The 13,234-nt window shown below is 48.8% G+C and overlaps 1 protein-coding gene across 1 annotated transcript in view; it reads right to left on the reverse strand.

Annotated features, from left to right (window-relative positions):
• Window positions 1-1,718: 1,718 nt before the first annotated feature.
• The window catches only part of SHROOM3 (shroom family member 3), an 83,674-nt gene continuing 72,158 nt past the window's right edge, over window positions 1,719-13,234 (reverse strand). The window contains exons 12-15 of the mRNA XM_038758789.1: window positions 12,568-13,050; window positions 8,633-8,765; window positions 3,738-4,010; window positions 1,719-2,424 (exon numbers count right to left, since the gene is read on the reverse strand). Of these exons, the coding sequence (XP_038614717.1) occupies window positions 2,110-2,424; window positions 3,738-4,010; window positions 8,633-8,765; window positions 12,568-13,050 (1,204 nt within the window). The 3' untranslated portion in view covers window positions 1,719-2,109. The remainder of the gene's footprint in view (window positions 2,425-3,737; window positions 4,011-8,632; window positions 8,766-12,567; window positions 13,051-13,234) is intronic.

Consider the following 13,234-nt stretch of genomic DNA (forward strand, 5'->3'; position numbering starts at 1 on the left):
ATCTCTCTCACCATCGAGCCCTTATTTCCATCCTCCCTCCTGACTGGAACTTCCCAAGTGCTTAGTAAAGTGCTCTGCACACAGTAAGCACTCAATAAATACGGTTGGATGAATGAATGAACTTCCTCCTCCCCTAGACATCCAGCAGACCAAGGCTCTCCCCCATCTTCAAGGCTTTTCTGAAATTGTATCTCCTCCAGTAGGTCTTCCCCGATTAATATTTTATCTCTCCACCCTATTTCTCCCACTACTGCCATTTCACACTTCTGTATTATTATGACTATTGTTGTGATGGTATTTGTTTAGTGCTTACTATGTATCAAACACTGTTCTAAGCGCTGGGGTAGATACAAGGCAGTCAGGTTGGAAACAGTCCCTTTGCCACATGGGGGCTCACAGTCTAGAAGAGAGACCAGGTGTTGAATTCCTATTTTAACAGGTGTTGAGGAAACTGAGGCACAGAGGAGTTAAGTGACTTGCCCAAGGTCACACAGCTGATACCTGGCAGAACCAGGATTAGAACTCAGGTCCTCTGACTTCCAGGCTTGAGCTCTATTAGGTCACATTGCTTCACTAAACACATATCACCAAATCTCCTAAACAGATGGGTACTCACACCCTCCCCTTTCCCCTTGCACATATTTACCTATACTTCACCCTATAGCTTCCTATAGGGTGCAGCGTGCAGAGAAGCAGCGTGGCTCTTTGGAAAGAGGACGGGCTTTGGAGTCAGAGGTCATGGGTTCAAATCCTAGCTCTGCCAAGTGTCAGCTGTGTGACTTCGGGCAAGTCACTTAACTTCTCTGTGCCTCAGTTACCTCATCTGTAAAATAGGGATTAAGACTGTGAGCCCCCGGGGGACAACCTGATCACCTTGTATCCTCCCCAGTGCTTAGAACAGTGCTTTGCACATAGCAAGTGCTTAATAAATGCCATTATTATTATAATTATTCTACCTATACTTATCTTAGTCTCTGTCTCCCTGGCTCCTAGAGGGCAGAAAGCGTGTCGACTAACCCTAATATCCTCTACTAAACACCTAATACAGTGCTCTGAACACTGTAATAGCTCAGTTAATATTTTTGATCTATTGATGGTGGTGTTCCTTAGACACAGACGGACACAGATAGATGAGGATTGACACAGAGACCCAGACGGTCGCAGGGAGAACTTGCTTGGTGCTGGATTTGAGAGGGAATAATAAAGGCCTTGGGCTCAGGACCACCACCTTGGGCCTTCCTCTTTTACTGAGGTACTGGACAGCAGCATGGAGAGAAGCAGCATGGCCTAGGTGGATAGAGCACGGGCCTCAGAGTCAGAAGGACCTGGGTTCTAATCCCTGCTCCGCCACATGTTTTTTGTGAGACCTTGGTCAAGTCGCTTCACTTCTCTGGGCCTCAGTTCCCTCATCTGGAAAATGGGGGTTAAGACTGTGAGCCCCATGTTGGGCAGAGACTGTTTCCAACCTCGTATCTACCCTCAGGGCTTAGAACAGCGTTTGACACACAGTAAGTGCTTAATACCATCATCATCATCATCATCATCATCAACAGGGACCGTCTCTATATGTAGCCAACTTGTACTTCCCAAGCGCTTAGTACAGTGCTCTGCACACAGTAAGCACTCAATAAATACAATTGAATTGAATGAATCATCACCACAAGTTGCAGCAGTGCTAACTGCGAGCTAGCCGACAGACTCACACTGACCGCCTCAAAAAAAGTTTAAAATATAAATAGCAACACGATTCAAGGGTTTTATTCATTTTTGGGTGTTTTCAGGTTTCATCTCCAAATCCTGCTTCACCGCTAAGCGCTGGCATGCTGCTGGATCAGGGGGCATGGTGGGCACCGGGGTGGCTGTGGAGGTGGCACCGGCCCAGAATCGATCAACCACTCGACAGACCCCCAACGCTCCCTGTCCTCAGCAAGGTCCACCCTACAATAGCGTCCGCTCTGGGCAAGAGACTCAGGGGACGTCTCTGTAGGTGGGGTCTGCTCTCTCTTTAAGAAACCAGACCGACCCACCATCCGAGACACACGGAGCCCGGAACGGGCTCGGATGAAGTCGAGGCCCAGGCTGGGGCAGGGGGGTCCCTCCTCCAGGAGGTCACTGCGGGGGGCTCCCGCGGACAGCTGGTAGCCCTGTGTCTGACAAGGTGGCCCGGACGGCCGGGGGCAGGCTGTCCAGCAGACACTTGAGCTGCTCCTGCCCCAGCTGGATCCGGTCATCCAGGGCGCGCTGCTCAATGAGCAGGGCTGACTTCATCCTCACGAAGTGGCGGTAGTCGCCCAGCTGCTCGTCCGTGAGGTGATGGGCCACTATGTCCAGGACGATGCCCGCTCGCCGGTCCAGGTTCTCCTTCAGCTCACAGGCGTCCTGGTGCTGGCCTGCCAGCAGCCTCCTCTTCTCCTTCAGAGCGCTCTGTGAGGCAGAACCGGAGGTCAGGGGAGAGACTGGGGCTGGGCAGTGCCAGCGCAGAGCTGTGGCCCTTCCACTGGCCCCTGCCCCTACCCCCACCCTGACCCCAGCCCCGGCTCAGGACCCAGGCCCAACCCCTGCCTCGGATGCCAGGAACGACCTCGGCCTGAGGGCTCCGGGAGGTGATGGAGTCTTGGCCTCCTTAGACATTTGCCCTCTTTGCCCACTGCCTGGAGGCAGCTAAGGCAGATTCACCTGTCTGCCCATCCCATCCCTTTCTCCCCCCAACCCCAGTCCTGCAGACACTGTTCGGGAAAACAGGATCACATCGGCCAGTGGTTGTTTGGTTTGGCAAAAATGATAAATCCGCAATGGCGGGTGGCCCCCCATTCATGTACACCCATAACTCATACTGCAGCGTGGCTCAGTGGAAAGAGCCCGGGCTTTGGAGTCAGAGGTCATGGGTTTGAATCCCAGCTCCTCCACGTGTCTGCTGTGTGACCTCGGGCAAGTCACTTAACTTCTCTGCGCCTCAGTTACCTCATCTGTAAAATGGGGATTAAGACTGTGAGCCCCACGTGGGACAACCTGATCACCTTGCATCCCCCCACAGCGCTTAGAACAGTGCTTTGCAAATAGTAAGCGCTTAACAAATGCCATTATTATTATTATTCTTATTTACTATTCTATTTATTTTGTTAATGATGTGCATCTGGCTTTACTTCTATTTATTCCGATGACTTGACACCTGTCCACATGTTTTGTTTTGTTGCCTGTCTCCCGCTTCTAGACTGTAAGCCCGTTGTTGGGAAGGGACCGTCTCTATATGTCGCCAATTTGTACTTCCCAAGTGCTTAATACAGTGCTCTGCACACAGTAAGCGCTCAATAAATACGATTGAATGAACTCCAGATCTCCAGCCCAAACCTCCCTTTGCCCCTTTCCCCCTGCCCTTGCTGGTTCTGCCAATTTCTGAAGGAAAAGTGCAGATAATAATAATAGAAATAATAATGGCATTTATTAAGCGCTTACTATGTGCAAAGCACTGTTCTAATGTATCTACCCAGGTGCTTAGTGCTTGACACATAGTAAGCGCTAACAAATGCCATTATTATTATTATTACCATAATTATTAAGCACTTACTATATGCCAAGCAGTGTTCTAAGCACTAAGTCAGACCCCAGGCGAAGCAGGGAGCTAAGACACAGACCCGGAATTTGCCCTCACCCCCAACCCCATCCCGCCCTGGGAGGAGGAGGCCTGGACCCTGGAAGCCCCTCCTGGCAGCCGGGAGGGAGCCGTGAGTCACACATACCCGCTCTTCGTTGCTGGCATCGGGGCCCAGCCCGCTCAGGGCATTCTCCACCCGGGCCAGCCGCCCCGACAGGGAGAGGAGCAGGCTGACCACCTTGTCCAGGTCCCCGACAAACATCCTGTACTTGTCCATTTCATTGGGCTTGCAGAGCCCGTCCACCCAAGCCTCCACCTCCTCTCCCAGCGCGCCATTGAGCCTGAGGTCCGCCAGCAGACTCTCCTTCTCCTCCTTCAGCCTCTCCAGCTTGAGGGTCAGGCTTCTGATAAGCTCCACCTGGGCAGCCGGAAAGACAAGGGTCACAGTTAATCAATCAATCAATCAATCGTATTTATTGAGCGCTTACTATGTGCAGAGCACTGTACTAAGCGCTTGGGAAGTACAAAATTGGCAACACATAGAGACAGTCCCTACCCAACAGTGGGCTCACAGTCTAAAAGGGGGAGACAGAGAACAGAACCAAACATACCAACAAAATAAAATAGGATAGAAATGTACAAGTAAAATAAATAAATAAATAACTTGAAAAAAACGTAAAAAAATAATAAATAAGTAACGTCAGGGAGGGTAGGGCCCAGCAGAAAGGGCACGGAGCCTGTGAGGCAGGAGACCTGGGTTCTAATTCCCTCTCCCCATCCCCGCCAGCCTTACCTCCTTCCCCTCCCCACAGCACCTGTATATATGTATATATCTTTGTACATATTTATTACTCTATTTATTTTACTTGTACATATTTATTCTATTTATTTTATTTGGTTTATATGTTTTGTTTTGTTGTCTGTCTCCCCCTCCTAGACTGCGAGCCCGCTGTTGGGTAGGGACCATCTCTATATGTTGCAAACTTGTACTTCCCAAGCGCTTAGTACGGTGCTCTGCACACAGTAAGCACTCAATAAATACGATTGAATGAATGAATGAATGAATAATTCTGACTCCTATTTGTTGTGGAACCTTGGGCAAGGCACTTCACTTCTCTGTGCCTCTGTTCCCTCCCCTACGAAATGGGGATTCAATACCTGTTTTCCTTTTTACTTAGACTGTGAGCTCCAGGTGGGATCTGATTATCTTTGTTCTACCCCAGTGCTTTAGCAAGCATTTAACAAATACCATTATTACCATTTTTTCCCTCCTACTTAGACTGGGAGCCCTAGGTGGGACAAGGCCTGGGTACGACTTGATTATCTTGTAATTATGGAGGAGGAGGAGGAGAATCAATCAATCAATCATATTTATTGAGCACTTACTGTGTGCAGGGCACTGTACTAAGCGCTTGGGAAGTACAAGTTGGCAACATATAGAGACAGTCCCTACCCAACAGTGGGCTCACAGTCTAAAAGGGGGAGACAGAGAACAAAACCAAACATACTAACAAAATAAAATAAATAGAATAGATATGTACAAGTAAAATAAAAAAATAAATAGAGTAATAAATATGTACAAACATATATACAGGTGCTGTGGGGAAGGGAAGGAGGTAAGATGGGGGGATGGAGAGGGGGACGAGGGGGAGAGGGGGAGAGAAGGAACAGGAACAGTGCATGGCACATAGTAAGTGCTTAACAAATACCATTAAAAAAACAGGAGGAGGAAGAGGAGGAGAAGGAGGAGGAGGAAGAGGAGGAGGAGGAAGAGGAGAAAGAAGATGAGGAGGAAGAGGAGGAGAAGAAGAAGGGGAGGAGGAGGAGGAGGAGGAAGAGGGTGGGGGCAGGATTTTAGCTGCAACTTTTTCCTCCCTCCCCCACCTTTCTTTCCTTCCCTCCCCCATCCAACAGAGAGTAGGGGAGGGGGAATTGAAGCCAGGGAATTCCTGGGCCTTGCAGATCCCACTCCTGTGGAAGATGTCCCAGACCCCAAACTCAGGAGATGACCCTGGCCAAGGTGATCTTGGTCCCCAGGTATCTGGAGGTTTAGCCCTTGATCCAGGGGCCCTCCGGGTCATTTATTACTCTATTTATCTATTTATTTATTTATTTTACTTGTACATTTCTATCCTACTTATTTTATTTTGTTGGTATGTTTGGTTCTGTTCTCTGTCTCCCCCTTTTAGACTGTGAGCCCACTGTTGGGTAGGGACTGTCTCTATGTGATGCCAATTTGTACTTCCCAAGCGCTTAGTACAGTGCTCTGCACATAGTAAGCGCTCAATAAATACGATTGATTGATTCTGCCCAGCAAACCCAGTGCCCAGGCAGGGAGAGGCAAGGCCTTCTCTCCCAATCCCTTCCCCCCACCCCTTTGACCAACGGGGGCTGAGTTAATCCCATCTCCACCGCCTAATCGCCTTCTACTATCTTTTCCCTTGCAAATGTGACCTTTCTGCCCTTCTTTCTGCTCCATCCTGCTGGCTGACTCAGGGCCCTGAGGCTGGAGACGGAGGGGATGTGATCCCTGGGTGGGACCCCTGACTCCCTGACTCCAGGGCCTCTGTTCTATCCACTAAGCCATGCTGCTTCTCCTTTCTACTTTATTGTACTCTCCTGAGCATTTAGTACTGTGCTCTGCAAACAGTAAATGCTCAATAAATACCACTGGTTGATGATCTTCCCCTTTCACTGCCCCCCTTCCCTTTCCCCTCCTTCTTTTCTTCCTCCTGGTGCCCGGCTTAGGAACTTCCTGCTTGAGGCTCCAAACAGGAACTGGGGCACGATGATGTGAGTGCTAAAAAATAGACAAAATTAATCAAAGCCCCGTGTGGGTTGGGTGGGTCTTCATACTGCTCAGCTGCCAGCCATAGTGGGGTGGGTGGGTGAGGGGAAGGAGCCTCTGCTAATGCTGGACGCCCTCCACTCGCTCCCCACAGCGATCCCCTAGGACTTTTCCTGGACTTCCCACCTTGACCTGGCCGGTGATCCCCTAAGACTTTCTGGGACAACCTGCCTGGACCTGGCCGGATTCCACAACCTGGGGGAAGCAGCATGTCTAATGGATACAGCACAGGCCTGAGAGTCAGAAGGTAATAATAGTAATAATTGTGGTATTTGTTAAGCACTTACTATGTGGCAGACACCGTACTAAGCACTCTGTTGGATACAAGCAAATCAAGTTGGACACAGTCCCTGTCCCACGTAGGGCTCACAGTCTCCATCCTCATTTTTAAATCCTGGCTTCACCACTTGTCTGTTGTATGACCATGGGCAAGTCACTTCATTTCTCTGTGCCTCAGTTACCTCATCTGTAAAGTGGGAATGGAGACTGCGAGCCCCTTATGGGACAAGGATTGTGTCCAACCTGATTTGCTAGTATCCACTCCAGTGCCAGCACCTGGCACAAAGTAAGTACTTAACAAATACCACAATTATTATTATTATTACTTGACAAGTTGGACTCTCCCTGGCATTGGGATGCTGGCCTAGAACCCCGAGGGTTGGGCCGAGTGACCTCTGCCTTCTCATCCCCAGTCAGACACGGGACCTTGGCTTCAGGGCCGCCTCATTCTGGAAGGGCAGCAGTGGAGAGGTGGGGTTGGATCCGGGCTCCTGGGAGATGTAGGCCCTTCTGCCCCCCCCCTCTGCCAAGCCTGGGTTCCTGGAATCAATCAATCAGTGGTATTTACTGGGCACCTACTGTTGGGGAAGTTAATAATAATAATAATAATAATTATAATTGTGGTATTTGTTAAGCGCTTACTATTTGCCAGGCAGTGTTCTATGCATGGGGATAGAGAAGCAGCATGGCGGGAGAAGCAGCGTGGCTCAGTGGAAAGAGCCCAGGCTCGGGAGTCAAAGGTCATGGGTTCAAATCCCGGCTCTGCCAGTAGTCAGCTGGGTGACTTTGGGCAAGTCACTTAACTTCTCTGTGCCTCAGTTACCTCATCTGTAAAATGGGGATTAAGACTGTGAGCCCCACGTGGGACAACCTGATCACCTTGTATCCTCCCCAGCGCTTAGAACAGTGCTTTGCCCACAGTAAGCGCTTAATAAATGCCATTATTATTCTTATTATACAAGGTAATCAGGATGGACACAGTCCCTGTCCCACACAGGGCTCACAGTCTTGATCCCCATTTTACAGATGAGGTAACTGAGGCCTAGACTTGCCCAAGGTCAAACAGCGGACAAGTGGTGAAGCCAGTATTAGAACCCAGGTCCTTCCAATTCCCAGGCATCTGCTCCATCCACTAGGCCACGCTTCTTCCCTACAATATACAGTATACCATATTGGACAATATAACAATATAACAGACACATTCCCTGCCCAAAACGAGCTTAGAATCCAGACGGGGGAGAGTGCGATTTCACTGTGCTAAACCGACCATGGACTTTCTTTCCAGGTCTTGAGGTCTTAGTGCTGCCCCTGTACAAGCTAGTCCACTAAGGTCAATCTGTTTCAGACCTGAGAGAACCTGAAGAAGCAGGGTCATGTGGAAGCATCAGAGGGGACAGTGGGGAGATTTAGGGGTGGGATTCAGCTCTCGTCCCTCCTGCTGGGGCCTGGTGTCCTCCACTGGGTATCTCCTGCCCCAAAGTTCTTTCCCAGGCCTGTGCCCCCAGGTCCCAGGGCAACTGCAGGGTCCGGGGGAGGGATGACACAGAACCTTCCCAGACTGAGCCCCCTTTTTCCTCTCCTCCTCCCCATCCCCTCCCCCCTACCTCCTTGCCCTCCCCACAGCACCTGTATATATGTTTGTACAGACTGATTACTCTATTTTACCTCTACAGATTTAGTATTCTATTTCGTTAATGATGTGCATCTAGCTTTATTTCTATTTATTTTGATGATGACACCTGTCCACATGTTTTGTTTTGTTGTCTGTCTCCCCCTTCTAGACTGTGAGCCCGTTGTTGGGTAGGGACCGTCTCTATATGTTGCCAACTTGTACTTCCCAAGTGGTTGGTACAGTGCTCTGCACACAGTAAGTGCTCAATAAATACGATTGAATGAATGAATGAACAACTTGCCTTCTTTTCATTAATATCCAGCTGCTCTTGGTCCTCCCCGGGCCCCGCCTCTGTGGACCGGTCTTTGGGGGCAGACACTCCGCTGTATGTCAGCCTGCTGGTCGATGCTCCCACTGCTTCCTTTTCTTCACTCCTGGGTCACACGGAACAGAGTCAGTGCACTTGTTCTGGCTCGACACAGCCACCCTGAACCCCAAGGGTTAATTCGGCTTCACCCACTGCCACTGGCACAGTGATGGATGGAGCCAGAGAACTTCCTGAGAAACAGTGTGGCCTAGCAGAGAGAGCCATGGCCTGGGAGTTGGATGACCCAGGCTCTAATCCTTGTGCGGTCACCTGCCTGCTTTGTGATTTTGGGAAAATCACCTACCTTCTCTGGACCTCAGGTTCCTCATCTGTAATTATCGACCTTTTTTTTTATGGTATTTGTTAAGCGCTCACTATGTGCCAGGCAAGAAGTGCCGGGGTAGATACTAGCTAATCAGGTTGGACACAGTCCATGTCCTACATAAGGCTCACAGTCCATTTTACAGATGAGACAGCTGAGGCACACTGAAGCGAAGTGACTTGCCCAAAGATACACAGCAGACGAGGGGCAAAGCTGGGTTTAGAACTCTATTCCTCTGATTCCTAGCCAGTCAATCAATCAATGGCAAGAAGCAGTGTGGCTTAGTGGAAAGAGCACGGGTTTGGGAGTCAGAGGTCATGGATTCTAATCCCGGCTCTGCCACTTATCAGCTGTGTGACTTTGGGCAAGTCACTTAACTTTTCTGTGCCTCTGTTCCCTCATCTGTAAAAGGGGGATTTAGACTGTGAGCTCCACGTGGGACAACCTGATTACTTTGTATCTACCTAGCACTTAGAACAGTGCTTGGCACATAGTAAGTGCTTAACAAATACCATCATCATTATTATTGAGCTCTTACTATGCTCAGAACACTGTACTAAGCACTTGGGAGAGTACAATACAATAGAGCTGGCAGATGAATTCCTGGCCCACAGTGAGTTTACCGTCTAGAAGGAGACTTCACAGGCCTGTGCTTTCTTCAATAGCCCACACTCCTTCCAGCAAATAACATTCCTGTTCCCCCTTGAAGTTGTGTGGGACAGGGATTGTGTCCCATCTGATTATCTTGTATCTAATCAATCAATCAATCAATCGTATTTATTGAGCACTTACTGTGTGCAGAGCACTGTACTAAGCGCTTGGGAAGTACAAGATGGCAACATATAGAGACAGTCCCTACCCAACCGTGGGCTACCCTAGTGTTTATTATTAAGTTCCGTTGTGTCGCTTCCGATTCATAGAGACTCTATGGATATACTTTCTCCAGAACGTCTTGTCTTCTGCCATAGTCTGCAAACTTTCTAACCGTTCTTCTGTTAACCGTTGTTATGGTCTCTATCCATCTAGCTGCTGGCCTGCCTCTTCCATGTCTTCCCTGAACTTTTCCTAGCATTAGTGTCTTCTCCAGAGAATTAGTCCTCCTGATTATGTGTCCAAAATACACTAATCTAAGTTGAGTCATTTGGCCTTTCAAAGACCTCTTTGGTTTAATTTGCTCCAAAATCCATTTGTTTGTTTTTTGGGCAGTCCATGGTACTTGCAAAAGCCTTCTCCAACACCACATTTCAAAAGAATCAATGTTCTTTGTATCCTGTTTTCGCTTAATAAATTCCACAATTATAGTAACAAAACCAGTGTGCTTGAGAGATGATTCAAGCACTAACTGCTTCTCTAGGGCAACATGGCAGCCTTGGATGCCCATGGTTGCCATCTACTTCTCCTGCGGGTTTCCTGCCACTGAGTAGAAAGGGAGAAGAGGAGAGGGATAAGATGAGGCCTTTTTATAATGGTATTTGTTAAGCAGTCAAAGGTATTTATTGAAAATGTACCGCGTGAAGAGCAGTATACTAAGCACACAGGAGAGGACAATACAACAGAGTTGATAGTTGATAGCGGGCTGTTAAGTGTTTACTACGTGCCAGGCACTGTTCTAAGCACTAGGGTAGATAGCAGGTAATCTATGTTATCTAGCAGGTTGGACACAGTCCCCGTCCCACATGATAATAAAAATAATAATACTAATGATGGTATTTCTTAAGCGCTTACTAAGTGCCAAGCACTTTTCTAAGCACTGTGATGGGACTCACAGTCTTTTAATCCGCATTTTGCAGATAAGGTAACTGAGGCACAGAGAACTTAAGTGACTTGCCTAAGGTCACGCAGGAGACAAGTGGAGGAGCCAGGATTAGAACCCAGGTCCTTTTGATGACCCCCAGGTCTGTGCTCTATAACACTAGGCCATGCTGCTTCCCATTTTTAATTAGTCTGTCTTGAAAGATCTCAAACCACTTTTCCATGGCCCCAAAGTGTTAGCGTAAGCCAATGCCCATCATTCTCAAGATAATTTTTTTCCTTGGTCCCCCAGGGCCTTTTAATGCTCGAGGATTCTACCTCCCTTCATTATCTCTCGAAAATACACGGTCTTTAGGTGGTGGTGGTGGTAGTTAGCCTGCTGTTGGGTAGGGACCATCTCTATATCTTGCAAACTTGTACTTCCCAAGCGCTTAGTACAGTGCTCTGCACACAGTAAGTGCTCAATAAATACAATTGAATGAATGAATGAATAATGGTAGTAATACTTATTGAATGCCTATTAAGAGCAATTCACTGTGCTAAACAATAAATGGTAATTAATGAGTGTTTACTGGTTGCAGAACACTGTACTAAGCACTGGGGGAACTACAGTAGAGTTGATCTTTGCCCGCAAGAAGTTTACAGTCTAGTGGGGACAAATTAAAGGGAGGGGAAATAATAGAGTGTAATGATGTGGACCTAAATGTTGAGGTGAGGTATGTAAATGCCTAAATGCCTAGGAGGTACAGATTCAAATTCACAGGTTATGCAGTAGGGACGGAATAATAATAATTATAATAATAATAATAGTATTTGTTAAGCTCTCACTATGTGTCAAGAACTGTACCGAGCGCCAAGGTACATACAGAAAATCAGGTCCCACATGGGGCTCCCAGTCTAAGCAGGAGGGAGGACAGATACTGAGTCTCCATTTTGCGGATGAGGGAACTGAAGCACAGAGGAGTTGAGTGTCTTGCCCAAGGTCACCAAGCAGGTACAGGGGAGAGCCTGGATTAGAACTCAGGTCGTCTGCTCAGGCCCTTACTTTTTCCAGTAGGTCACACTGTTTCTATTGGGTGGGGGTATATGAGATCTTAGTCAGGGAAGGGTTCCTGGAGGAGACATGATTTTAGTACTGCTGTATAGATGGCAAGAGTGCTCTTTTGTCAAAACAACCCAGCCAGCACATTGCTCCTCTAAACCCAACCTAATCACTGTTCCTTGTTCTTGCTTAACCCTCTGAATATTCCTTGCTCATGTCCACCCTCCAGAATGGACCTCCCTCCTGCTTCATATCTAACACACTAGCTCTCTCCCCATCATCATAACCCTCGTCTTGTCTTATAACGTTGAGTCGTCTCTGACCCATAGCGACTCCATGGATTCATCTCTCCCGGAACACCCCACCTCCTTCTGCAGTCATTCTGGTCATGCATCCACAGAGTTTTCTTGGTAAAAATCTGGAATTGGTTTAACAATGCCTCCTTCCGCGCAGTAAACTTGAGTCTCCGCTCTTGACTCTCTCCCATGTGGCTGAGGTGAGTTTTGACTTGTAGTAGATTGCCTTCCACTCGCTAGCCACTGCCCAAGCTAGGAATGGAATGGGTATGCCTCTGCCTGACTCTCCCTCCCATAGCTGAGACTGGGAGAGTTCAGTGCTTAATTCTGTGCTCTGTACATAGTAAGCGCTCAGTAAATGCAATTGATTGATTAAGGGCAAAACCTTTCTGTCCTTGGGCTCTGGCCCCGGGCACAGGACACCCTCCCTCTCATGTGAATAGCTTTAGGGACTTACCTGAGGCGCTCAGGCCCAGGAAGGTTGGTGCCATGCTGCACTTCTTTGCATTTGGTGTTGGGGTTGCTGCCCCTCAGTGCACTGGGGCTCTTGGGAAATATCCCTTCCATCAAGTCCATGGTCGTCTTCCTCCTGGAGTCTGGGTCCAGGATATTGGCCAGAGACTTGTCCCGGCAGATGATCTCTTTGGCCAGCGCCTCTGACCGGACATCCTCCTGGGTCTTCCTGGAGTCAAGGTGGCCCCGGTCCGACTCTGGGGTCAGGTCGGTGGGCTCCTTGGCGGGGGCTGGAAGGAGCTGCTCTGGGCAAGGCTGAGTGCTTCGGGACCCCAGGACTGGGGTGGAGCTCACCCTCTGGGCCCCGGAGGGCCGGAGGAAGGTTTCGGGGCCTGAAGTTGGGGCCGGGGTCTGGCTGCCCCTGCAGGAAACGGGAGTCTGTGTCTGCCTGTCTCCTTCAGCCATGGCCCTGGATGATCCGTTAGAGCTGTGGAGGGCAAAGAAATGGGAAATAATAATAACAACAATAATAATAATTATGCTCTTTGTTAAGCACTTACTATGCGCCAGGCACTGTACAAACGCTGGTGTGGATACAAGCAAATTGGGTTGGACACAGTCCCTGTCCCGCATGGGGCTCCCAGTCTTAATCCCCATTTTACAGATGAGGT

This window comes from Tachyglossus aculeatus, chromosome 17, assembly GCF_015852505.1.
Source record: "Tachyglossus aculeatus isolate mTacAcu1 chromosome 17, mTacAcu1.pri, whole genome shotgun sequence".
NCBI lineage: Eukaryota > Metazoa > Chordata > Mammalia > Monotremata > Tachyglossidae > Tachyglossus > Tachyglossus aculeatus.